Source organism: Oryctolagus cuniculus, chromosome 3, assembly GCF_964237555.1.
Source record: "Oryctolagus cuniculus chromosome 3, mOryCun1.1, whole genome shotgun sequence".
NCBI classification, from domain to species: Eukaryota; Metazoa; Chordata; class Mammalia; order Lagomorpha; family Leporidae; genus Oryctolagus; species Oryctolagus cuniculus.
Genome location: NC_091434.1, coordinates 66,551,917 through 66,577,897, shown reverse-complemented (window position 1 = coordinate 66,577,897; position 25,981 = coordinate 66,551,917). Strand labels below are relative to the sequence as shown.

The following is a 25,981-nucleotide window of genomic DNA, read 5'->3' as shown; positions in this document are numbered from 1 at the left end:
GTTTCCTGGGTGAATTTTGATAGATTTAGGCTTTTCTTAGAAAATTATTTTTTAAAGATTTTAAAATGTTTTAGCACATAACTTTATTATACTACCCTTAATTTCAGAAGATCTACTTCAAGTCTCTTATTTTGTTTGCTGAGTTGTAATTTTATTCATTTGTGTCTTCTTTTTTTCTGGATTAGATTTATCATCAGTTTGTGTTAGTTCTGGGTCTTTTTCTAGGTGTAGAGCTTTCTGGAATGCTTAAGGTAACTATGCTGATAGAGGAATAATGAACTGACAAGAATTACTTCACCTAACAGAACATATCAAATTAGAATAATAATTTCCAGAACCATATGCAGAATTGCTCCCACATACAACTAAAGTAATTTTGGGTTCCTGCCACCTCTGTGAAAGATCTAGAATGCATTCCTGGTTCTGACCCCAGCCCACTGTTATGGGCATTTAGGGAGTGAACTACAGGGTAAGAGCTCTGTCTCCATCTTAAAAAAAACCCAAAACAAAAACATTCCAGGGTGGGCATTTGACACAATGGTTAAATTGCCATTTGGGACACCTACATCCCACATGGGAGTACCTGATTTGAGTCCAAACTCCTATGCTTCCAACCCAGCTTCCTGCTAAAGTGCACCCTGAGAGGCAGCAGATGATGGCTCGAGTGCTTGGGTTTCTGCCACCCATGTAGGGAACCTAGATTGAGTTTCTCTTGGCTTTGGCCTGGCCCAGCCCTGGCTATTGCAGGCATTTGGGAAGTGAGCCAGTAGATGAAAGATCTTTGTCTGTCTATCAAATAAAATGAAAGTAAATAAATAAATTCAAAGAGCTTGGCTACACTATCAGACATCATCCATTATTGTTCTTAACCTGGAACATTTGTGCATCTTTTGGGTAGAGAAATGCTGTGGTTTGTATGTGGTCTGAGTATATCTGTCAAAGGTTCATGTGTTGGAACCTTGGTCCTCAGTGTGGTGATGTGAGAAGTGATGGGACCTTTAAGAGGTAGGGCCTTGCAGGAAGTAATTAGGTCATTGGGTGCACTGGGGATTAATGTAGTTCCTGTGGGACCCTGGTTAGTAATCACAAGAGAGTTGTTCCAAAGAAAGCAAGAATGGCCACTCCCCTCCCTCTGGCTTCCTGTTTCATCACATGATCTCTCCCTCTCACAGGTGCGCCTCTCACAAGGGCTGAGCCCACACTGGGGACATGTCCTGGGACTTCCAAAACGGTGAGCTAAATACACCTCTTTTTCTTTATAAAGCACCTGGCATCAAATATTTCATTATAGTAACAGAAAACAGACTAACACAAGGTGTTAAAGTGAGGAGAACTAACTGGCAGAACAGGGTTGAACTCGAGAGTGACCATGCATAACCGTGGTCAATATGTTGACATAGAGCCCAAGGAGATTTCACGCGCAAATACAAAATCACACATGAACTTTGCCACTCGCAAAGAGCTTGTGACAGCAGTACAGGTGTCCAGTTAAGTGCAGGGACAGCTAGCGTGCAGTGAAGCACATTCTTATGTATCACCAAGCAGCTGGAAGGCAGAGGGAAGAATAGTATTTCCATTGAATGAGAGAGGTAGACCTTGACTAATACAATGAGTTAGAACTCGTGGGCTCAGGAATAGGCCCAGACTGCCCAGTGTCAGTAACCTGTCCAGAGCCCGACTCCTCTTGCAGTGGAGAGAACTGTTAGCCTCTGTTGTAGAGGTTAGCAGCTCCTCTGGCCCCACACCAGGGACCAGCACTCAGATGGACTAAGACTCCCCAGTTAAAAGTGACTGGACTGTGCTGGGCTGCCCAGGGAGAATCTGGAGACACTGGTCAGGAGGACTAAGGAGGACTAAGGAGGTCAGGAGGACTAACAACCACATCAGCTTTGTGGACATTTTGACTTAGCGGTCAGAATGTGACAAGAGTCGAAAACCAAAATAGTTCCCTTTCTGAGAGGTGGTGCCTTCTCGTTTGCACCGCCCTGCCTGGTAACTGAGCAACAGTCAAAGGCCTTGTCTTGCTCATCTTCTCTTTTCCTCCCACACTCACCCAAACTCCGCTCCTTCTTCCTTCTCTACCCACTAATTACTTCTCCGAGCAATTCCCCTTCAACAGGTTGCATCCTCCGCTGTGACAGTCCTGCATCATCAACCACGGGCCAACACGGCTCATCTGGTGATTCCTTTTCCTAGTGAGTGCACATGGGACCTGTGCTCTGGGACAAAGCCGGAGGAGGCCTAGGAATGTGAGGCATCCTGGCCACCAATCGCCAGTGGATGCTAGGCCTGGGTCATCTCCCATTCCAGCACTAATGTTAACAAGCAGCCTGTGTTGCGGGTGCCTGTTTATGTGAACCCTGCCTGTTCCAGGAGCATCTCAGGCTTAGACGGGTAGATAAGCACAGTCGTGATCTCATTTCCTCTCGTCAAGCTCCTAGTAATCCACATCTTACACTTTGTTCTCAACAAAGCACTTTTGCAGGCATTCTACCAATTGAAGGTTACAACAACCCTGTGAGGTCAGTAGAACAGGTACAAATGGAGAAAAGGAGGTTTGGAGATGGTACCTAAGGGGTGTTACAGGACTTGAACGCACATCCTGTGATTTTAGGGCTAAGAGTCTTTCCAGATTTCACAATGCCTCCTGCTCTGTGCTGCCAGGAGCCAACGGGTTAATCTCCAGAAAGTGTTGTGAATAATTCAGAGAATGGCTGCTGTGTATGTCCTGGACAAAGAATTATTATACTGGCTTCCTGCAGCATTAGAGGGAAACTCAAGCCAAAGCCGTGGCCTACAATGACTGACACAGTCCCTTATTTTCCTAGCTTTGCAGCTGTTGTTAACCAACATAGGAGGGGCAGAGTTGATTGTTAGGCCATAAACCATTTAGCTCCACAGAAAACAGCCCCTTTTCACTTACTGTCCAGTATCGGTGCACTTCTGTCATTGGTGACTGTCTTCTTCAGTTTCTTCCCTTTGCTGATGTCAGAGAGCAGAGCATTTCTCCCAGCCTGCTCTCTCTTATTCAGGGTAGGCTTCTCGGTATTGGCCTGAAAGGAAACCATACAAATGGGTACTCCTCTCCTAGATGAAAACCACACACTGCAACACTCAGCCAGCCAGGTGGGGTACTGGAAGCTTCTTAGTAAGGCTCTTGGTTTTTAGGCTGCAAATTCTCCAAGAGTTTCAGACTCTATGTCATTCTTATTTTTTTTCCTTTAAAGATTTATTTATTTATGTGAGGCAGTTACAGATAGAGAGAAGGAGAAACAGAGAGAGAGGTCTTCCATCTGCTGGTTCACCCCCCAAATGGCTGCAGCAGCCAGGGCTGGGCCGATTCAAAGCCAGGAACCAGGAGATTCTTCCAGGTCTCCCATGTGGGTGCAGGGGCCCAAGCACTTCGGCCATCTTCCATTGCTTTCCTAGGCCATAGAAGAGAGCAGGATTGGAAGAGGAGCAGCCGGGACTTGAACCGGCTCCCATATGGCATGCTGGCACCACAGGAGGAGGCTTAACCTACTGCGCCACAGCACAGGCCCCCATGTCATTCTTTTTAAGACCCAGATGTTTGGCAGCAGATGCAGCAATCAATTGCATTCATTTTTCAGACATAAAAGGTCCGACCCTGATAAAAGTCCCTGCAACTGCAGACCGAAATGTGTAAGTAGAGAGCCAGGCCAGGCTTGCAGGGCTGTCTTGGAGAAAGGCAGAGCACCGGAGGCTGAGAGGCTCCATGGGGCACGCTCAGGCCTTGGTTTCCAGAATGTGTGCTGGAGGACAGTTTGCTTTCCCCGTCTCACAGAACAAACCTGGGACAGGGAAGACAGTGTCTCTAGCAAAGAGGGTCAGCTGGTTTTCTTCTTGAAACCCACACGTTTTAGATAATAATTCCCTCTGACGGTACTGCCAAAGATACTTTTTCATTTAAGTCAGACTTATCCATGAGGTAATTTATATATTGTGAAAGTATTCTTTTAGTTCACAGTTCTGTGAATTCTGAAAAATATATGAAGTCTTAAAAAATTCATCAAAAATGAGCATTATGCAACAATGTGTGATTTTTAAAAATAATTTATTTTGAAAAATAGAAAGACAGAAAGAAATAGACAGAAATCTTCCTTCCACTGGTTCACTTTCCAAATACTTGCAATGACTGGTGCTGGGACAGGCCCAAGCCAGGAGCTGAAAACTCAGTCCAGGCCTTCCATGTAGGTGGCAGGGACTCAAGAGTACTTGAGCTATCAGCTGCTGCCTTCCATGGTGTGCATTAGCAGGAAGTTGGAATTGGAAGCAGAGCTAGGATTTAAACCCAGGCACTTTGACATGGGATGCAAGTATCTCAAGAAACATCTTAACTATGGTGCCTAATGCCTGCCTCCAACCACTTGGGCCATTATCAGCTGCTTCCCAGAATCAGTACCGGTAGGAAGCTGGAGTCAGGAGCTGGAACTGGGTACTGAACTCGGGTACTCTGGTGAGGGACGTGGGCAGTGGACTGCGGGGCTAAATGCCCACTCCTGCTGTACTGTTTCTTAATGATTATCTTCTTTTCAATTAATCCGCTATTAAATCATGTTTGATGTGCTAGTTATTTTTAGAATATACATTAAAATAAATTCCTGAGCATTAAAATTTTTAAAATAAGTTAATGTACTATCTGGCAGTCATGTACAGCCCACACTTTTAGGGAAATACAAATAAACTCATCTTGCTATGTTAGCCACTTCAGAGCTGCTGCAACTTACCCAGGTGAAGGACTAGCTTAAAACTTTTTTGTCCAATCCATAATAACCTTTTTTTTAAAAAAAAATGAATTATTTTTAAGAATTGGTTTAAAAAGACAAAAAACTCCAATCTTAGAAGCAGGCATAAGATTACCATCTTAGGCTACAAATGTACTGTCAAATTGCTACCAATGTTTCCAAATGCTTACTCTGAATTTCTGGCCCCTGTGTCCTTGGGGTCTCTCAACAAGCTTTTGAAGGACCACACTGAGTAGCAGTGAGCTAGAGGATGCTCAGTCCTGGGGCTGGCGCTGTGGTGTAGAAAGTTAAGCCTTTGCCTGCAGTGCTGGCATCCCACATGCGCGCTGGTTCCCACTGGTTCAAGTCCCAGCTGCTCCACTTCTGATCCAGCTCCCTGCTAATCTGCCTGGGAAAAGCAGTGGAAGATGGCTCCAGTGCTTGGGTCCCTGCACCCACTGGGAGACTCCAAAGAAATTCCTGGCTCCTGGCTTCAGCCTGGCCCAGCCCTGGCTGTTGTAGCCATTTGGGGAGTGAACCAATGAACGGAAGAAATCTCTCTCCTTCTTTTTCTGTATATCTGCCTTGCAAATAAACAAATAAATAAATCTTTTAAAAAATCAGTTCTACCCAACTAGATTCCAGCCTCAGATGGTTTATATAAACGCATCGCATGAAGGCCTGAGGCAGGAGACTTTTCCTCTCCGAGCCTCAGTTTCCCCATGGGCAGCATCCGCGTGAGGCTCCGGAGCAGGGACGGCATCCCCCACGGTGTGGTTGGCAGTGGAGTGTGTCCTGGAGCCTTTCTGGAGACTCCCCCTGGAGAGGGCTGCAGTTTCCCCAGCCAGGCCCAGCAAGGGACCAGGATGAGTCCAGGGAACAAACTCCTTTGCGGAGTAGACTTCTGACTGCGAGGATAGATTTAAAGGCGGCTGTGAGAGCGTGGGAGAGGTGGGATTGCTGGGAACATAATCTTTGTCAGAAACACAATGGGAAGGAAGGGGAAGAGGAGAGGAGAAGAAAGGAGTAAGGTGGAAGACGCCTCAAGGGAAGCTCTGTGGACACACGGACCTGCAGTTCTGCACTGTCCTGCCCGCGAGCCGCAGGCTGGCATCTACACGTGGAGTTCACCTGAGTGGAAACAGCGCATGCTGCTCTGGGAACAGCTCCCATGAGCCCTTGACCTGGGCCAGCACTTCCCTTACAGGACACCTGTGCTTTGCAGGAGACCCTTTACAAACAAAACGCTCCGTGCTGTCTGGATTCGCCCAGTGTCAGAGCTTGGTTTACCAGGCCAGAAACAAGTACACTCCAAGCAAACACGGGTGTGCCAGCTTCTGCCTTCACGTGGCTTGCTCTGTGCACAGAAACTGAATGGAGCACTCACCAAGGCAAATGTTGGTGGCGGTGGGGGTGCCGGAGGCGGAGGGACGGGCATCTTGGACAGTTAGGCTCTCAACAGTCTTGCTGATAAATCTGTAAAATCAAAACACAGCCATCTGTTAGATTTCTCAGTAATACCCTGTCCTGACTTTCCTCCCCATTTTGCCACCAAAGTGGCAGCTTCACACAAGAGGCAGTTACCTTGACTTGCTGGTCAAGAGGTTACTGCACAGGAAGGAGGCTAGCAGTGGGGCCTCTGAGTCTGGGGGCCTAAAGAGACGGGGAGCCAGACCCAGGCCTCACAAGGTGAGTGCCACCACCTGCCACGGCAGGCCCTGGCGGAGCAAGGTGGCCCCTGAGCCCCTGGCCTGAGTCAGCAGGGCAGTTTCCATGAAACCACCAGGAAAGAACCCTAGCCAAATTTGACGGGAGGCAAAGCTGCTTCGGTTGGCTCCTCTTGCCCATGCGTCTCCTTGACAAGGTCCTGTCCTGCTCCCCGACTCTGCCCATCCTCTGCCCTGCTGTAATTCTCACGCACAGCTTCGTGCACTGGCCTGGGCCTGGCGTGCACTGCAGGAGCATAAAGAGGAAGCTATTTCTCATCCTGCCTGCAGAGTCCCCACCACGCCCCAGGAAGGAGACAGGACTGCGTGGGGTGGGACGACAGGTGAGATGGGGTGGGGCGTGGATTGTCCTTACCCTTGGGGCCCTCAAAGTGCAGCCGTTCCTTACAGGATCCATTTCCTTACAGATGCTAAGTGGACACAAAGATAGGGTAAGGAGCAGTCAGCCTGTGACTGCCAGGTGCTCACTGCAAAAGCCAGGAGAGCTTTTCTGCACCGTGTGCATGCAATGGGAGCAGAGGCTCAGCCGACTGTAGGGCTGGGTAGGGGGTTTACGGAAACCTGGGTGGGAGGGGGCAGCCTGGCAAACATCTGGGACAGAAGAGGTGATGGCACGCAAGTGCCTGAGGAGTCACATGGCTCCCAGCCCTGTCCCCCATCCTCAACTCTTGGAGTCCTGTTCCTGAGCCTCATCTGTTCCTGGCCCTCGTCCTGGCCAACGCCTCCCTCACCTCCTGTTCTCACCCTCAGTAATGCCAGCTTTTCGCACCCAGTCCTGCTGCTCCCGTGTGGCCCCAGATCTGGGCATGAGTACCTCCTAGGGGTGGTTAGATAGGTTGGCTCTCAGCCCCCTCCCCACCCCTCCCCAAGTATGAATCGGCATTTTTCACAAGATCCCTCAGTCGCTCCCAGGCCCTAAGATCTCAGCAGGCCTGTGGTGGCAGGGTCTGAGCCTTAAGCCAGGGGGCGGCCTGGTCACGGGCCTCCTGGGTGACCTTATCCCCACATAACCTGTGTCCTGAGTTCCAAACTGCAGAATTATTTTTCTTTTATTCTCAGTATTCCCTTAACTGCAGAAAACTATTAGAATTTAAAATACTGATTTATTTAAATCACTAAAAGTTAACGTGGAAAACATGTCCCTTGAAACAAATGCTCTCTATTGAAATCCTGCTGGGTGGCTTGCGTTCTGTGAGCAGAATTGGAATGAGAAAGCTAAAAGGACACTGCCGGACTTGTCTCAGCTGCGGGGAAACAGAAGTGGTGACCATTCACAACAGCTCCGTCCCGCGTGCGCTGTCTGGGAAATGACATCTGGGGAGTCCCAGGTGGATCCAGGGCGCTTCACTTGCAGCGTCTCTGACACCGGCACGACACTGCACACTGGCATGGTCGGGCTTTTTATAGACGAGGACACTGGGCCTCACGAGAAGGCGCCGTGGCGATTCATTCAAATTGCGTCCTGCTGGCCCCTACTGGATCACACTGCCCCACTCCCTGGCCGACAGGATCGTGAGGGCTACCGCTCACCTGCTGAGCAGGCTGGACTCTGTTTTTCAGTTAGACAGCAGTCTTTTCAGATGTGCATCTTTTCTGCAGGGACACCAGCTAGTGGGCCCTGTAGGCAGGGTTGGGTGCCTGGGTCAGGGGCCCCTAGGGAGGGGGTTTTGCATCTGCAGCAGGCACCTTCAGAGGCTTGTGGCCCAGGCATCTCCTAGGACCAGGAGGGAGGGCAGGAATCGGAAACTGAATTCAGGCCCAGCTAACTGAAAGACGCCAGGGGCAAAGCAGCAGTGTGCTAACGGCTGGAGGCAGCCTGCTCAGCCCGTGCACCCAGAGGACGAGCTCCGTGGAACAGTTCATCCAAGGGCCCAGGGGAGGGACATCCCTCGCGACCCTGGTTTATCCTGACACTGGTTCACCAGCCAGTCTCTGTCACCCTATTATCCCAGCAGTGAGTGAATTCTGGTCAACTATCAGGAGCCTCTCATGGGTTTGTTTCTCGTGACTTAGTCCCTGCTTGCAGAGATCAAACTGAACTTGTGCCCTGCACAGCTGAGGGGCCAGGCTGAGGAAATGGGACCCTTCTAGGGCACTGCTACCCTGAATCGCAACTCTTCGTGGCTGCTGTTTTAGTAGCACCCGTGCACTGATGACTCACAGATAAACTCCTGGACGCCATCCCCAGGAGGCACTAGTGCCAGCTTCGTGGTCCAGACGGCAGTGGGCAAGGCTGAGACCAGGGCCAGGGCCAGGGCCGCACTGCAGAGGTGAGCAGGCAAAGCCAAGGTTCAGGGAGCGAGAACCTATGAAAGACCTCAGGGCCTTGCAAGCAGCACGGGCTTGCCCTGCGGGCCGCCTCCAAAAGCAGGGGCAGAGGATCTCCGGGTGAGCGCCTTCCCCCTGCCCAGGCTGCCACAGGCCTCACTGCCATCTCTGCTCTCAGCTTTGGCAGGTGGCATTTGCCGCTGCTTTCGCTGCCCCATCTCTCACTCCCCTCTGGAGGACCCATTCCCACTGCCACTCCGACGCAGAGCGAGCTCACAGACGCAGGCATGTACCCCTTCTCCTCCTCCCTGACCAGCTGCTCAGTGTGGTCTGGACTGCGAACAGGATGGGGCCTGAGAGGAAGTTTGTGAGCAGCCCGACTCCCATCCTGCCACGTTGCTAACCATGTGGGCCAAAGAAGGTGGACCTCATGTTCCCCCCACCCGCCCCATGCTGGGCCCACTCCAGGCCCACTTCTTGGCCGTCTTCCCACTAGACTCTGAGTCCACCAGGTGTCCCCCAAACCCAGCACCAAAGGCAACTCTTAGTGTGTGCAGAGTGAGAGGCAGGGACCGCCCAAACAAGCCTAGTGCTCCACACTGGCACGGCTCCCAGCATCAGTGCACCCTTGGGGGTGGGCACCACGGGCACAGCAGATGCCCACATCCCGTCAGAGGGCCTGACATTGAGTCCTGCCTCTGCTTCGGATACGGCTCCTGCTAATGAGCACTCTCAGAGGCAGCAGGAGATGGCTAAGTACCTGGGTCCCTGCCCACACGTGAGAGACCTGGAATGAGTTCCTGGCTCCTGGCTTTGGCCTGGCCCAGCCCTGACTGTTGGGGGGATTTGAAAGGTAAACCAGTAGATGGAAGATTCTCTCTCTCTCTCTCTCTCTCTCTCTCTCTCTCGCACTCTTTCAAATAGAAATGAATAAACACACACACACACACACAAACAAACACAAGAAAGAATCAGGCCTATTTGCGAGCCACTTGCTAGTGTTACCACCAGGACTTACATTCCTGGCCCTGACTTCCCCAGGGAAGGACCCTAAAGCCTGGGAGACTGGGGCTTCCCTCCTCTCGTGGAGTCAGCCCCCATCAGAGCCAGAGCTGGGCCTTTCAGAGGGACCTCTGCACAGGGCACAGCTCCAACCAGAGTATGCCCTCCTGCCTGGACCCTTGTACCCACAGGGTCAAGGTATGGAATTCAGGGATTTGTGAATTTGGCTGAAAAAAAAGTACATGTTATTTCCATTAAACTTGAACTGAAATTTAGCATTTCCTTCAATTATAAATATAAGCCACAAACCACTGTACCTGAGACTTTTTCTTAAAAAAATTATTTATTTGAGAAGTAGAGTTAACAGAGAGAGGGAGAGACAGAGACTGGGCGAGAAATCTTCCATCTGCTGGTTCACTCCCCAGATGGTCGCAACAGCCAGAGCTGAGCCAATCCAAAGCCAGGAGCTTCTTCCAGGTCCCCCATGCAGGTGCAGGGGGCCCAACCACTTGGGCCTTCTTCTACTGCTTTCCCAGGCCATAAGCAGAGAGCTGGATCAGAAGAGGAACAACCAGGACACAAACCAGCACCTATGTGAGATGCCGGCACTGCAGGCAGAGGCTTAGCCTGCGACACCACAGCGCTGGCACCACCTGAGATTCTTGCATCGTTTCTCATGTGATATTTTTATATCAATTACAACTGTTGCAGATCTCTGAAATGCTGGCAGCGTTTAGAGCTATGGCTAGATCTTGTTTAAACACATGAACGAAGTACGTACTTCAGTAGAATCCCTTTCCTTTGCACTCCTCTGCACACTATTTTATGTTTCAGACAGACAGAGAGGGAGTCCCATGGGCTGCGCCAGACACCAGTATAGTCAAGCAAATGAAAACTTGAGAACATGGCTCCTGTGTCAGTTTTGGTCCTCGCTCCCTGCTCTGCCACCCAGTCACCTGGGACAAGAGTTGCCTCTCTGAGCCTCCCTTTCCATCTGTGAATGGTGGGAGGCAAGGTGCTGGCACGGCTCAGGCGAGGGAGTCCTCAGTGGGCTGCCTGAGAGCCACTCCCAAGGTGAGGGTGGGCCCTGAGTGCCTTGCGGCTGAGGGATGGACTGGGGCTGGCCTAGGAGCCCTGGCTTTGCCCAGAGCAGCTGCAGAGAGCTGCACGGGCTGGGAAGGAGGCAGCCTGCCCACTGGGCCTGGCTGCATGTGCTGTTTGCCTCTGAGCGGAGCGTGGCCACAGAGGCAGCTCCATCCTCAGGTCAGGGGATGCCCCAGAACAAGGGCAAGGACAAGGGCAGCGGTTGCTGAAGTGCGGTCTGCTCTGTCCTGCATCAGAAAGCGCTGTGCCCCGTGGCCTGCCCCCAACCCCAGCCAGGCTCCCTACAACTGGGGCCACGTCTGGCCAGGGGCTGAACCTTGCCTGCCACCCACCCAGGTACCAAACTGTTAGGAACACATCTCCTTTGAGAATTAATGGGCATTTTTAAAAAATGTCAATGTTTAAATAACTTACATTTTATACAGCGAAAAGTGAGACTTTCTCCAGTGTTCCCCTGGTGAGTTGGGCTGTACATGAACAAAGGAAAGCCCCAGGGATGGAAAAGGCTCTTGTTCCCACAGTGTTAGGAGCCAAACTGCATCCTCTGCAAGTTTGCGTGTGGAAGCCCTGACCACAGGACCTTGGGATGTGGTTGCTTTTGGAGATAGGGCCTTTAAGCAGGTGACTAAGTTCAAATGAGACCAGTAAGCTGAGGCCCCTGATCCAATGTGACAGGTGTCCTTCTAAGAGGAAGAGGGCCCGATGCTGTGGTATAGGGGGTAAAGCTGCTGCCTGCAGTGCCGGCATCCCATATGTGCTCTGGTTCAAGTCCTGGGTGCTCCACTTCCAATCCAACTCCCTGCTAATGCACCTGGGAAAGCAGCGGAGGATGGCCCAAGTGCTTGGGCCCCTGCGCCCGCGTGGGAGACTCATAGGAAGCTCCTGGCTCCTGGCTTCAGATTGGCCCAGTTTGGCCACTGTGGCCATTTGGGGAGTGAACCAGTGGATGGAAGATTCTTTCTGTCTCTGCCTCTCTGTAATTCTGCCTTTCAAATAAATAAATCTTAAAAAAAAAAGAAGAAGAAGAAGAAGAAGAAGAGGAAGAGACATTGGATGTCCACATGCAGAGAAAAGACCATGTGAGGACACAGCAAGAAGGTTCATCCACCAGCCTGAGAGAGAGACCTCAGGAGAAACCAAGCCTGCCCCTGCCTGTTTCTTTTATTTGGTCCGACTGGCTTGTGCAATATGGTTGTGGCAGTCCTAGCACAGTTTTATAAACAGAGGTTTTTCTGGTATCCACTGTAGAAACGATAAGAAAATCACTTTTGAGTTAATGCCTTTCAGTTGATTTCTCACCCCAAATATTTCTGGACTGTCATACATTAAAGAAACATAAACATCCACATGGTCCCTAGAGTATGTGAGGGGTCACCAAGCCTTTAATAGCAGAGTAAATAACTTAAAAATCATCAAGTTTTAGGTGAAAGACAGTTGAGGTAAGGGAAGGGTTCTACCAATAAACCTTTCAGAAAGGAACTGGATTTCTGGATTGAGGGAACAGGGCAAACTTTTTTGCGCAAATGACTTTAAATACCCCTTTTCCCCCACAAATATACATCAATATTAAGAAATTATGGGCTCAAGTAGCTGCATCTCTGCTACCCATATGGGAGACCTGGATTGAGATCCGGGCTTCTGGTTTGGCCTAGCCCAGCCCTAGCTGTTGAGGGCATTTGGAGAGTGAATCAGTGGATGGGAGATTCTCTCACTCTCAAATAAAATGAAAATAAATAAAAATTAAACACTTTATAAAAATATGTAGAAATTCTGGAATCTCCTAGTTCTGTGAATTAAACGGTTGGTTGCTGGTTTCATTATATTGTTAATTCAGTCAACATCATGGTTTAACACTCAGAGACATCACACATTGATTTGAGACCAGTGAGGGCATGTGGCAGCCTGGACCCATTTGCTAACCCTGTCATGTTGGTTCCTAGGGACACCTGGCGGGAAAGAGAACCTCTCAGCCCACTGCCCACCCCATGCAGGGGACATCATCTCCCCAATGTCATGCCACCTAGAGGCTCCCCCACAGCCCGCAGTTCCGTCCAGTCTCGCCCCACAGAACTAATGCATGGTTTCCCAATGGCTTTATCCAGGAGAGCAGCAGCACCTCAGTGCAGAAGGGGCCATCTCTGTGGGATCAGCAGAATTCGCTCTCGGTTTCTCATCGCCAACCTTGTATTCATTCTAGATCTCACCGTGTGAGGCCCACACTACAGAGGAGGGAGAGATGCCCAACAGCACCCAGCAAGTGCAGCCGGCCACCTCTGGAAGGCCAGTCTCTGATCCTGCAGCCAGGGAGGGGGTTACTGGAGGAGACATAAGCGGCCTTATCCAGGTATGTTTTTTCACTGCTTGGATCATTTAGAAACACAAAGCACTATGTCCTACAAGTCCCATTAGAAGCTACCCTTCAGTACTATCCTACCTAAATTGAACGGGGGAAATGCGAACTCTTTTTTCAAAAAGGTTGAATTGGTAGAAGAATATTTTATTTGCTGTGAGTGTGTGTGTGCGTGCATGTGTGTGTGTAGCTGAGAGCAGGGAACAGCACAGAAATAAAGCAATAGGACAAACCCACAGGTCTAACTGCTCTTGACCTCATTGTTCTGTTACTTATATTCACTTATATTTTGCTTATTTTTAATGTTCTTAGCTCATTTTCTTTTATGTGTGTCCTGTGTGCTCTTGGCTTTTTCAGTTGTTTTTTTTCTTTTTGAGACTTCCCCCCCACCCCCACTTATAAAAGGACCATTGCAGAGAACAGACAACACAAAAATGAAAACAAAACGCTGCAGTTATATTAGCCACTGAAGGAAGCATTCAGTAATCATGAAATTTTAGATGAAAAAGGGTTGAGGGTAATAGTACTCATAGATAACTTTTGTTCTTTGGTTTTTGTTTTTAATTTTTATCATTTGAGAGCAAAGAGATAGAAATATCCCATCTGCTGATTCACCTTGGGAATGCCAGCACCTCCCAGGCCAGGGCTGGGAGCCGGGAACTCGGTCCAGGTTTACCACATGGGTGGCAGGGATACCTGAGTCTACACCTGCTGCCTCCCACTGTGCACATCAGCAGGAAACTGGGATGGGGGTGGAGCTGGGACTCAAATCCAGGCTCTCCAGTGTAGGATGTGAGTGTCCCAAGTGGTGCCAAATGCCCACCCCAACTCGAGTTATTTTGACGTGTATGTGTCTAGCTTATAAATATCTCTTCCTCTCTATACACACACACACACACACACACATGTATACACAATCACACATACAACTGTTTGACCAAAACACATTAACAGAAGGAAATTTATGTGTTACTCAATGGCGTCTTCATGAGAAAAGGCTCTCTAGTTCATACTGGGCCACGACAACCATGACAGACAACTGTAAGGACAGGCATCACAAAGGCAATGACTCCACTCCAAATTACACTGCAAAAATAGAAGCATTTAGCTCAAAGTCAGCCTGGGACTCCTACTCATAATCATTCTTGGTTCTGTTTTTTAGACTCCTCCCTGATGCACACTTAGTTGGATGCAGTTGAGATCCAAAGACCACTGGAACTAATTAAGATGGACTTGGCCTTGTTCTTCACTTCCTCTAAGAACGCTCAACAGGAAAAGCGATGCTCACAGTAAGCCACGGTCATCGTTTCTTCAGCATGATCTCTTCCCAGCCACAGCTGCTTGTAGTTTCTGTTTTACAACAGGGGTCACGAGGCCACATCTCCATCTTGCCTCACCCCACCCTCACCTGCCCCAATCATGTCTTCCGGCCATTTTAGAAAGTCCTAAGGTTTCTTTCTCTCAGTGTTACTGTTCGCTCAGAGCAACAGCATAATCAACACAAGAGGGAAAACAGAAAAGGCAGCTGGACCCCACAGCGAGTCAAGGCAGAGACGGGCAGCTTTTCTTGACAAGCCCCGCCTTGTTCCTTGCCAATCACTGTGACTCTCCACCAGAGCGGCCTGTGGAACGCACACCTGTTACGTGTGAAAGCCCTCAATTCTCAACTATGCACCTGCTCTTTTCTCGTGACTATCATTTAAAACAACGTGGAAGAATGCATGTGCATGACTAACAAGAAGAGCTTACGTCGCTTCTGCTTGGGGCAGCTCTTAATGACAAAGGACTGGGTCTCTCCTGTACTCTGAGGGGTCCCTAGCTATCTTAGCAAGGCTTCTCTGAGAGTTGTTTTAGAGAGCTGATCTGGGGGAGAGGAGAGAGGCATTTTTCCAAACAAGACATTCTGAAGCATCTATAATGTCATTAAGACTGGAAAGGACCTTGGATGCAAATTCACAGCTTTCCCAGAAAAGACACAGCTGGGGAAATAAAGGCTGTTAAGAAGCAACGCTAGAAAATCCCACTATCACACGCATTTAATTCAAAAATTAATGCAAATGCACAGACATCCAAGACCCTTCTAATGGAGAGAAAACCATGACTGACCCACCCACCTGTTGTTGTCCAGCTGAGGGAAGGAAACCCTCTGCCCTTTCTTCACCTAGGAAAAGCCCTGGCTTTCCTCCCTCTGCCTCTCCAGTCTCCCCAACATTCTCTTACAGTGGCTCAAATCTCAAAATGAAACTTTCCTAAATTGTCAGTACCCATTGAGTTTTATTTTAAAGTGCCTTTTTTTTATTTATTTGAATGGGGAGAGAGAGGGAGAAAGGCAGGAGGGAAAGAGTGGGGGTGGGGTGAAGAATCTTCATCTACTGGCTTATTCCCCAAATGTCTGCAGGGCTGGGCCAGGCTGAGGCCAGGAGCCCAGGACTCCATGCAGTTCTCCCATGTGGGTGGCAGGGAGCCAAGGACTTGAGCCATCATCTGCTGCCTCCCAGCATGCACAGCAGCAGGACGATGGACCCAGCGCAGAGGTGGGACTCAATCCCAGACGTTCCAGTGTGGGATGCAGCAGCTTACTCTGTAGCGGGCAGTATGTTGCCCACCCAAACCCATCAAGTTTTACCAGAGAATTAAGATCCGCCTGTTCTGCAGGACACACACACACACGCACACACACACACAGCATGTATGTCAACATGCTTAAAATACTGCATTCATTTTACCATTGAAAATACAGCCTTGCAACATAAGCCGAAGCATCACCAACTTTACTTCTGAAAAGGTCAATAGACTTAGGAAAATTTCGTACTTGAAAGTATTCATCTTAAAGATATTTATTGTTGTGGTGACATTTAAAACAAAATACTTGCATCCCAGATTCCCAGAACTGAAAAAAGACCTCAGAAACAACAACAACCCCAGAAAGTTTATTTCAGTGGCTCCAAGCTGCACCTGTGGGAAAGGCGCCTGGCAACAGGCAAACCTCCTCCACGCTTAGTTATCAGCGGCCGGGCAGACTACTTAGCCTTCTAGATCCAGTTTCTGTGATAAAATGGTGACAATGGTGCCTACTCAGTAGGGTTACTCAAGAGTTCAGTAAGACAGTGCTTAGTGAGTAGTAGCCATCTGTTAAACATAAAATAAGCCACAGTAAAGGGCACAGCACATGGTAAGAGGCCAGGAAATACGACCACCTTTCCCCGTTTACCCACGAGAGAGAAACCAGGAGCTGACAGAGACTCCGGCCTATGTGTGTCCACCATACAAACCTCTGTCTGACCAAAGAACAGTGAGAGGAGATATGTATAAAATGCATCTGGAATTTCCCAGACAGGCATTCTGGCAAAGGCAATCCCTACTCAAATATTTGCTCAGTTTTAATTCTCAGGACTGAGGCTGCCAGATACAGACACGTATTTGTGGCAGTCCAAGTGCAATGCTCTATCCATCAACAAGTACAAGCATGATAATTTGGAGAAACAAAACGAGCCCCACCTTAGAGCAAAAACGTATCACCACAATTTAAAGAACCAGTGAAATTTGTTAAGCAGACTTCAAAAGAGCATTGAACTTGAAGCGTCCAGGAAGTGGGCAGCTCGCTTCCGGCTACATTTTAGCAAAGGCTGCGGAAGTTCAGACCTATGGGCCAGATCTAGAGTTTGATTCCATCAACTCAGAGTGAAACTGCTGCGGACCCTAGGGAGTCATTTTCACAGGGAGTTCCCTGGATAATGCAGTTCATCCAGAGGGTGTGCAACCCCTAAGAGTGCAGCGACTGCGGCAGCTACAGTCGTCAACACGCAGCCCATAAATAAACTCTTCAAAGGGCTTTCAAAACCTGGTTGTGATTTTAAGTAAATCAATTAACCTCGTCAGATTTCTAAAGAGAAGAATCTCAACTAGAGAATATTCCAGTTCAGAAACAGCAAAGCTTTATGAAGTTAACAAATAAAACGCTAAGATACACAACGCAGGTGTATTGCAACAGGACAGCTTCCGCACACGTCGGCCTCAACACCTGCCCCAGCTTCACTTCCTCTCATTGTCCAACCTTCCTCGCTTGGCCTTTCACTTCTTTCTCTCTCTGGCAAAATGACCTACTTTGCTTAACTGGACTCTTACTGCATCTCTCCGTTCATCACTTCTCCCTGTTCTGTATACTCCAGTTATGCCATTAAATCATTAAAGTGGAATGTGCCCAATTAATTTGTTAAGGCTTATTTCTCCAAGGAGGAAAAGGATTATAAGTCACACTGCCTTTTTAAAATACATATCCTAGAGGAAAAAAATTTAATACAAAAAGTTTCTTTAATACTGCTCTGTAGGTCTCTGATTACATAGCGCTGCAATTTAAAAAATTACAATTTTTATGTCAAAATAGTAATCACATCAAATATAAATGCTTATAAAAATGCTATAGAATTTAATAGTAGCTGTGCAAAGTCTTCGCAGAAACAAACTGGCAGTGGGCATTTGGCCTGGTGGTTAAGATGCCAGTGAAGACACTCATGTCCCACATCGGCGTGCCTGAGTTCAATTCCTACCTCTGGCTCGTGACTCCAGCTTCCTGCCAGTGTGGACCCTGGAAGGCAGTGGTGCTGGCTCAAGTAGTTGGGTCCCAACAACTCACGTGGGAAACCTGGATTGAATTCCAAGCTCTTGGCTTCGGTCTGGTCCAGCCCCAGCCTATGTGGGCATGAGAAGTGAACTAGCAGATGGAATGCTCACTCTTTAATTAGAGAAAAAAAAAAAAAGATGAACTGTCTTCTTCCTAAAAGACTCTGCCTTGCTATGGTGTGGGATCTGAACTTCAGAAAAATGTCTGCAGCACCAGAAACAGCTGAGGCACGTGGCACCGGCATTGGAGTCTGAGGCTTCCAACGACTCCTTCTGCTTTAGAAGCATTCAGGGTTGCCAGCCAGACTGAAGGTTCAAAGCAGTTGTGTGGACAGCAAGAGCCTGCACTGAAGAGGGGTAACTGCCAACAGGAGCCCCCATTCGAAATGGGAAAATAGGAAAGAAATTCCTGTGGGCCCAGGCACGTCCAGTGGTCAGGAACAATTCCACTGAAAATCCTGCTCACATTCAGGCTCCAAACACGAGTTGTGGATCACCCACAGTCACCTCCGGGCCACAGGAACAGATCACACTGTCTCCCAGGGAAAACCACACAACCGTATCTCAACATTCTGTGGCCCACTAAAAGCCATTTTACTCTCCCATCTCGCTGATGAAGGAAACGTATTTGGTTTGAACACAACTTTTCTTACCGTTACGGGGCACCGTGGAAGGCATGGTCAGGGCCACCGGCAGACAGAGAGCAGGAGGGACCCGAGCCAGGAGAGCAAACTGTCCCTGAAAAATCCATCATCCTCTCAGGCCCAGGCAGGGTCGTCTAGGGGCAGCCATGCGCGAGCACAGCTCTGGCCTCGCGCTCAGTGTGACTGAGTCAGAGGCAGGCGTCCTGCTGTGGTTATTCGCTTCCTGTCTGATTAACTTGTTGTTTGTTCCTTCTTCCTTTGCTACAGAAAAAGAAACTAGATTGGTTTTACCCTTAAGAAGCAAGCAAGGGAAAAAAAAAAACACACCCTAAACTTAAAAAAAAAAAAAAAAAAAAGGTGTTTCTCCTCCCCACCCAGCGTGAGCAGGTGTTTGGGACAGGGACCAGGGGAGGTGAGCTCCTCCATTCCCCAACAGCCCTGCTTTGTTCTGGACACCGCCACAGAAATCACTGTGCAGAGCTTGAGATTCCCTTGGGAAAATTCCACGTGAAAGCACCACTCGCCACGCTGCCTATTCCATTTAGAAATAAGGAAAAGTCACTCAAGAAATAAAAGCTCTTAACACCGATAATCAGGCTAAGTGATTCTTCCTCATTCATGGAGCATTCAAGTGTGCAGGGAGAAAGTCACCAGGCGGCCAGGGGAGCAGGTCAGGTGTATCAAGGCAAATGGGTTCCGAGATGCAACTGTGGTGTCCACGTCAAGCCGCAGGACACCCGGCTTGAGCGCACTCGCCTTGCCAGAACACTTTGCTGTGTCCTCCACACTTCCTGGGCGACGACCCCTCGCCCAGAAGCTGCTTGACAAAAGGCAGAAGGAGCAAAGTCCGATTTCTCGGCATTCAGGGACTCCGACAGAAGACGAGGTGGGTACAAAGCACTGCCCCAGACCTGGAGTGGCCCAGGTAACGCTCTGAAGATGCTCCTCATTTTGCTTGACCCATCGGAAAGATTCTGACTTATATTTGCAACACATGCCATGAAGTACGTATCCAATGGAAGAAGGAAACACAGAGGCATATTTCAGAAACTAACCTCCCTGGAAAATCTCGCCCTGGGTCCTGATTCAGCTGGATTTAAAGAAAAGAGGTATGGAAAGCCACAGCCACTCAACATTCCCTTGCCTGTAAAGTCATGGCGCTGGGATGGATCCAGTGGCTCTTAAGCTGCTGGGAGTGTGGGAAAGCATTTTTAGCTGGAGGTGGGGATTGATGCAGGGAGGAGACCATAGGATTCAATGGGCAAGGCCAGGAATACGAAATTCCCTACGGCTTAGAGAGCCCCATCCCAAACACCAGAAGTGCTCCTACCCAGAGACAGATGCTGTCAAAGCTTTCAAAGTCAGAACTGCCTGGGGTGAGTCTGATTGCACGAGAAGTGCCTGACGTCAGGCCACCGGCACAGTTGCCGGAAGTGGCGAACCCAGGGGTAACAACGGACGGTCTCTCTCCGCCTGGGGCCACTTGAAGGGCTGCATTCGTCTCATCCAATGCGGGATCTGGAGTGCAGTGCACACCTAACACAGGGATAAACACCACAGGCACGGGCCGCACAAAGGTGAGGCCTGCACCAATCATTCACTTGCTGCTCCATGAACCCTTGGGAAGATAAAACACTTGATCAACCACCAAGTAAATGCCTGAGTGAGTCTTCGGGGAAGTCTGCTGTGGTGGAGTCTAAAACTGGAACATGGGCGAGCTGATCATTTCTCTACGTGCCTGTTTACAGCATTATTTCTGAAGTTCTCTAAGCCGGCCACCACACCCACACCTCCTTTGCAAACACACTCTCAGTACACAAAAAAATAGTTCGTGGCTATTCTCGGCCATTAGGGAAAGCTCAATTAGAAGCCACTGTGTCATGTGGAAGGCTGGAAGCCCCAAGACACGAAAGGGGGTAGTGTAGAGTTTGCGTCTACTTTATTTTCTAAAAGATGATTTATTTTCATTTTATTTGAAAGGCAGAGAGACTGATAGAGAGAGCTCTTTTATCCACTGGCTTACTTCCCAAATGCTGGCAACAGCCAAGGCTAGGCTAAGCTGAAGCCAGGAGCCAAGAACTCCATCCAGGTCTCCCATGTAGGGGCAGGGACACAAGTACTTGAGCCATCACCCACTGTGTTCATTAGCAGGAAGATGGAATTGGAAGCCTAGTAGATGTCCCTAGTAGCTGGGACTCAAACCAGGCACTCTGACATGGGATGCGGATGTCCCAAGCTGCACCAAACACCTGCTCTTGCCTGCCCCATCTAATGACTAGTTGTAAATGCGGTGGACTGTGGACACATTCTGAGGTGTGTAACTACGCATGACAGGACGTAGCTCAGATAATGTTCCTCCCCTGCGTAAATCCCTCTAATGGGTTCTCATTTTCCTTAAAAAGTCCAAACTCCTGTCCCAGGCCCTCAAGAACCCCCAAGATTTGCCCCTCCCCCACCCTCAGACATCCTCTGAGGTAACACCTCTTCCCGCTAATTGACTTGCCAGCCTTTGATACATTAAAGGCACCAAGCTCATTTGCATCTTAGGGCCTTAGACTTACATGCCCTCTTACTGGCAAACTCCTCTCCTGGCTCCTTCTCCTTCTCAGATGTCAGCAAAAATGCGTGACCTCACACCCCATCTCCACTCTCCTTTTCTTTCATGCACAGCGCATGTCAGCAGCCGGCATTTCATGAACGGCTCACTCAACACGTGTCTCCCCATTAGGGAGAAAGCCCCCTGAGGGCAGGGGCCCTGTCTGCCTGGTTTCTACTACAGCACCTGACACCTGCTGGGTTTTCAATAGTGAAAGAATAAGAAAATCGATGTCCCTCACAGATTCCACCATAACCCAGCTTTCTTTTAACATAAATGAGAAACGTCAAGAGTAGACGTCAGTAAGCTTGGGAAAAGCTGCTGGAAGGGAGTTGTCCAGAGAAAGGTTAGCAGATCGGAATGTCGGCCACCAGTGCGCTCAGCCATGCATCCTCATGCAGTGCGGGTGGCTTTATGTCATTGGGCCATGGGGAAAGAAGAGTGGGTTTGTAAGGTTGAAAACCAACCAACCAACGAACCAATCAGAAAGGAGGGGAGGAAAACACAAGGATGGAGGAAATAAGGCAGGAAGAGAGGGAGAGGTCCCTGGTGGATGGGGGAAGAGTTCCAAGCACGTGGAGGACCTCAGAGGCCGTGGGCCCACTTTTGCAGGAGATGACGCACAGGTGTCCAATGCAGTAGTGCTTTCTGCCCTCCCTTCCTCTATGAAAGCAGGGCTCCCAAAGTAGTGTCAGCTTTTCCAGCAGACAAGGAATTAAGAAAGGACACTGGCATCCCATGTGAGAGCAGGTGCCAGCCCCAGCTGCCCCACTTCCAATCCAGCTCCCTGCTAACGTGCCTTGGGAAAGTGGCGAAGATGGTTCAAGTACCTGGGCCCCTGCCACTCCACGGATGGAGTTCCAGGCTTCTGGCTTCAGCCTGGCCTTGCCGCCACTTGGGGAGTGAACCGGCAGATAGAAGATCTCTTTTTCTCTGTCTCTCCCTGTCTCTAACTTTCCCTTTCAAATAAATAAATCTTTTTTTTTTTTTTTAAATGAAGAACGTTAGGGCTGAAGGAGACTGCAGAGCTGAGTACATACTGTTGTTTACAGGTGAGGCAATGGTCTGAGGGTAAACGACTTGCCCGTGTCACACCGCTGGTGGCAGCAAGGCCGGGAGAGAAGGAAGTGGGGGACAGGTGCTGGCTTCCAGCTCTGGGCAGCCCCATGCCTGCAGGATTTTATTTCTGCAAAGGACAAGGCGGGACGTGGGGCGGGGGAGTGGAGGGCCGTGTTTGTGTGGTTGTAGCAGTCATCACCAAAGACCCAGGATATCGGAGGACTGAGAACCTGAGGTAACTAAGACAATCATCATTCTGGACTTCGAATTTTCAAGGCATAAGTCTTCCCCATTCAATTCATAGCTCAGTCTGAGCTTGAAGACAGAGGAAAACAATAATCACTAGGCTCTCCAACCAGCCAAAGAATTTTCCATATTAATCTACAGAAATGAAAAGCCAGGAGCAGACAGAAGATCCTCAAGCAACAGTGTGGGAAAAGCAGCAAAAGGAATCAGGCCCCACATCAACTCAGGCTGGATCAGTACCACAGCCATGTGCACAAAACTGGGGACAGTCATTGTTTACAACTCTGGGTTTTCAATTTGTGTTTCCATGACTACCCATCCTAGCGAAGTATCTGCCATGGTAGTGGAGTGATGTTTATTGTACTGACTTCCCTCAGTTACTCTCTTTAAGATGGAAGATCTTTATTTTTATTTATATATTTTCATCTATTTGAAAGGGAAAGAGACAGAGACCGAGAGAGCGCGCCTTCTTCCATCCACTAGCTCACTCCTCATATGTCTGCAATAGCTGGGGCTGGGTCAGGCTCAAGCTAGGAGCCACAAACTCCACTTGAGGCTCCCATGTAGATGGCAGAGACCTGAATACTTAAGCCAACACCTGCTGCCTCCCAAGGTGTGCATTAGCAGGGAGCTGGAATTGGAAGTGGAGCCAGGACTCAAACCCAGGCACTTGGGTACAGGACTAGGCATCCCTCAGTTTTAAAAACACTTTCTTCAGTTGCAAAAGGCCCCCTGGTGTAGCTTTTTAGAGGGAAAAGGAAACACCACCTGATTAAATGTATGCCTCTTAAGAGGAATCTGCTTACACAATGCTGAAATACACGAGTCAGGTGATTTCAAAGAGCAGAAAGAAAGGAACAATCCTCTTCCCACATAATTATCAGTATAATTAACCTAGGGTAAACCATTTAAAAATAATTACAAAAAAAATTACAAACAAATTTTGCAGTTTTCCATGCCCTGTCACTATAAATTGGTATAATTTCTTTTGCAGAAAACACAATACTGCGTGTTGGCAGCTCAGCTGCCACTCACCCCACTGACAAGGATGTCCGTTGGTTCGGTTGTGTATTTTTGCTCAGAGAATCCTCCCTCCCTGGTAGATGATGTGGTCTGGAGAGGCATTCACTCCCACACCAGACGTAGGAAAGGTACGCGACTCAGGGCTGCCAGACCAGGGTCTTGCATTCATTTGGCCCAGGACACTTTTCAAGGCATAGGCCACGATGCTGTCAGAATCACAGAACTTGTGGCCAGCGGCAAGCACCATCCTGTGAGGATGCAGGGGCTGGCCCTGCTGCACCCAACCTTGGCCCACATGCGGTCTGAAATGGAGACCAACAAAATGGGGATCTGGGAGACGGAGAAAAACCAAGTACTGCAGATACTGGTTGAGAACTCAATCTATCTGTACCTGAAGCCAGCCCTGATTCTAGCCTTTTTATTTACATGAGCAAAAAAAAAAATCATCTATTTTTCTTAATTTAGTATGGTCAGGTTTCCTGTCACTAGCAATACAAAGCACCTTAAGTGATATAGGAATTGGTACCAGAAGTGAGTGGTGAAAATACGAACCCTGAAGTATGTGGCTGGCTGGCTAAGGTTGGGAGTAGGCTGTGCCAGCTCTTTGAGGCTAGAAACCGTCAATCCTTGTTATATGACATGCCATATTTATTACATCAGCTTTTAGTCTAAGATCATGAACCTACTGATGATATACCATTAAAGGATTCTATAGAATTTAGGGGGTATAGGGCCAGCCTTGTGGTGTAGCAGGTTAGGCCACTGCTTGCAACGTTGGCATCCCACACGGCGATCCCACATGGCACTGGTTTGAATCCTGGTTGCCCCACATCTGATCTCACTTTCTGCTGATGTGCCTGGGAAAGCAGTGGCCCCTGCACCCACGAGGGAGACCTGAATGAAGCTCCTGGCTTCTGTCTTCAGCCTGGCCCAGTCCTGGGTGTTCAGCCATTTTGCGAATGAACCAATGGATGGAAGATCTCTTTCTCTCTTGGTGACTCTTTTAAATAAATTTTTAAAAATCCTAAAAAAAAAAATTCTGGGGGTAGGAATTGGCATAGCTTTGTTAAGATTCGGCATTCCATATTGGAGTGCATGGGTTGGAGTTCTCATTCTACTTCTGACCCAGGGTCCTGCTAATGCACACCCTGGGAGGTAGCAGATCATGGCTCAAATACTTGGGTCCCTGCCACCTACACTGGAGACATAGACTTTGGGGCTCCTGAATTTGGCCTAGCCCAGCTCTGGTGCTGTGGGCAATTAGAACCAGTAAATGGAAGCCTGCCTTTCTTCCTCTCTCTTTCGCTTCCCTTCTCTCTCTTTCACTCCCGCTTCCCACCTTTCAAATAAAAATAAATGAATAAATAAAACTTTCACAGTTAAGACAGACTTTAGAACGTGTTGACTACTTCTTGTGTCCTTGAGTAAGATATGCAGGGAAGAGAGAAATTTAGGCTGGGGACTGACTTGAAGAACAGAAGGGAAAACATGGCTTTGTTTTGCCAGAACAACTTAGATACTTGCAAGTCAAGTAATTAGAAGCTTTATGGGTTGGAAAACCCACATTTTCTCTGCTATACTCACAAGAGGGTCAGAAAGGTAAGGACCACAGCAGGAAACAGGTCTGGAACACAGGAGAAGCCTGGCTCCCCACCGTCTCTGCAGAGGTATTCAGTTACGACCTCTTGTCTGAAAAATAGGACGGCAACTTTCATTGTGGCATGCAGATGCTCCTCCGCTGACGAGGCCTTTAACGCATCCAACCTGCCGAAAGCAATGGCCTGCTGTAGCCAGCCTTAAACGTGCTCAGAACACTTGCATTAACCTGCAGTGGGACAAAATAATCCATCACAAACCTATTTTTTAAAAAATGCATTTGAGAGATACAGAGAGACAGAGAGCTCCCTTCTACTGCCAACTGCTTGCAAAAGCTGAGATCGGGCCAGGGCCACAGCCAGGAGCTGGGAACTCAATCCAGGTTTATCACATGGGTGGCAGGAACACAATTACTTGTGATGTTACCACTGTTTCCCAGGGTCTGCGTTGGCAGGAAGCTGGAATCAGGAGCTGGAGCTGGCAACTGAACCCAGGTACTCTGATATGGGATGCAGGTGTCTGAACCGGATGGCTAAACGCCCACTCAACACACAGAGAAAGCTTATACTATAATAAAGTGTGGGATATCTCACATAACTTATTGAACATTATACTGAAAGTGAATAACAGAATGGTTATAGGGGTACACTTCTGCACCACGGTAAAATGGAAAAATTCTACATCAAACCATTTTAGGTTGGAGACCATATGTCTTGGAATCCAACCCAGGAGCGAGAAGTAAATTACCCAACAAAGAGTTTCGGCTTGGAGCTGGAGCTGGATCTGGATTCTCTTTGCTGCTGGATGAGTGCCATTTATTACGTGGTGGTGGCTTTCTGGAGCTGGACAATGACGGGAAGATAAGCATGTGAGTGATGGATACACGGGGTACTTGGTGCTCTGGGGCTGTCCAGCACCCACACCTGAATTACACTGACAGCTCTGGACATGGGGAGAGATCCACAGATCTTCCTCTTTTTGATCTTCTGGCCTCTACTCTG

General features: G+C 48.8%; 1 protein-coding gene across 4 annotated transcripts in view; it reads right to left on the bottom strand.

Annotated features, from left to right (window-relative positions):
• WIPF1 (WAS/WASL interacting protein family member 1) overlaps window positions 1–25,981 on the bottom strand; it is a 129,561-nt gene that overhangs the window by 25,678 nt on the left and 77,902 nt on the right. For 3 of the 4 annotated variants that reach the window (XM_008258766.4, XM_008258767.4, XM_070070672.1), the window contains exons 2-3: window positions 6,133–6,221; window positions 2,924–3,053 (exon numbers count right to left, since the gene is read on the bottom strand). In XM_008258766.4, coding sequence (XP_008256988.2) covers window positions 2,924–3,053; window positions 6,133–6,183 — 181 coding nt within the window. In that variant the 5' untranslated portion in view covers window positions 6,184–6,221. Of the gene's footprint in view, window positions 1–2,923; window positions 3,054–6,132; window positions 6,222–18,469; window positions 18,674–25,981 lie in introns of those variants that run through there. The other variant, XM_002712298.5, reaches the window with a different exon arrangement.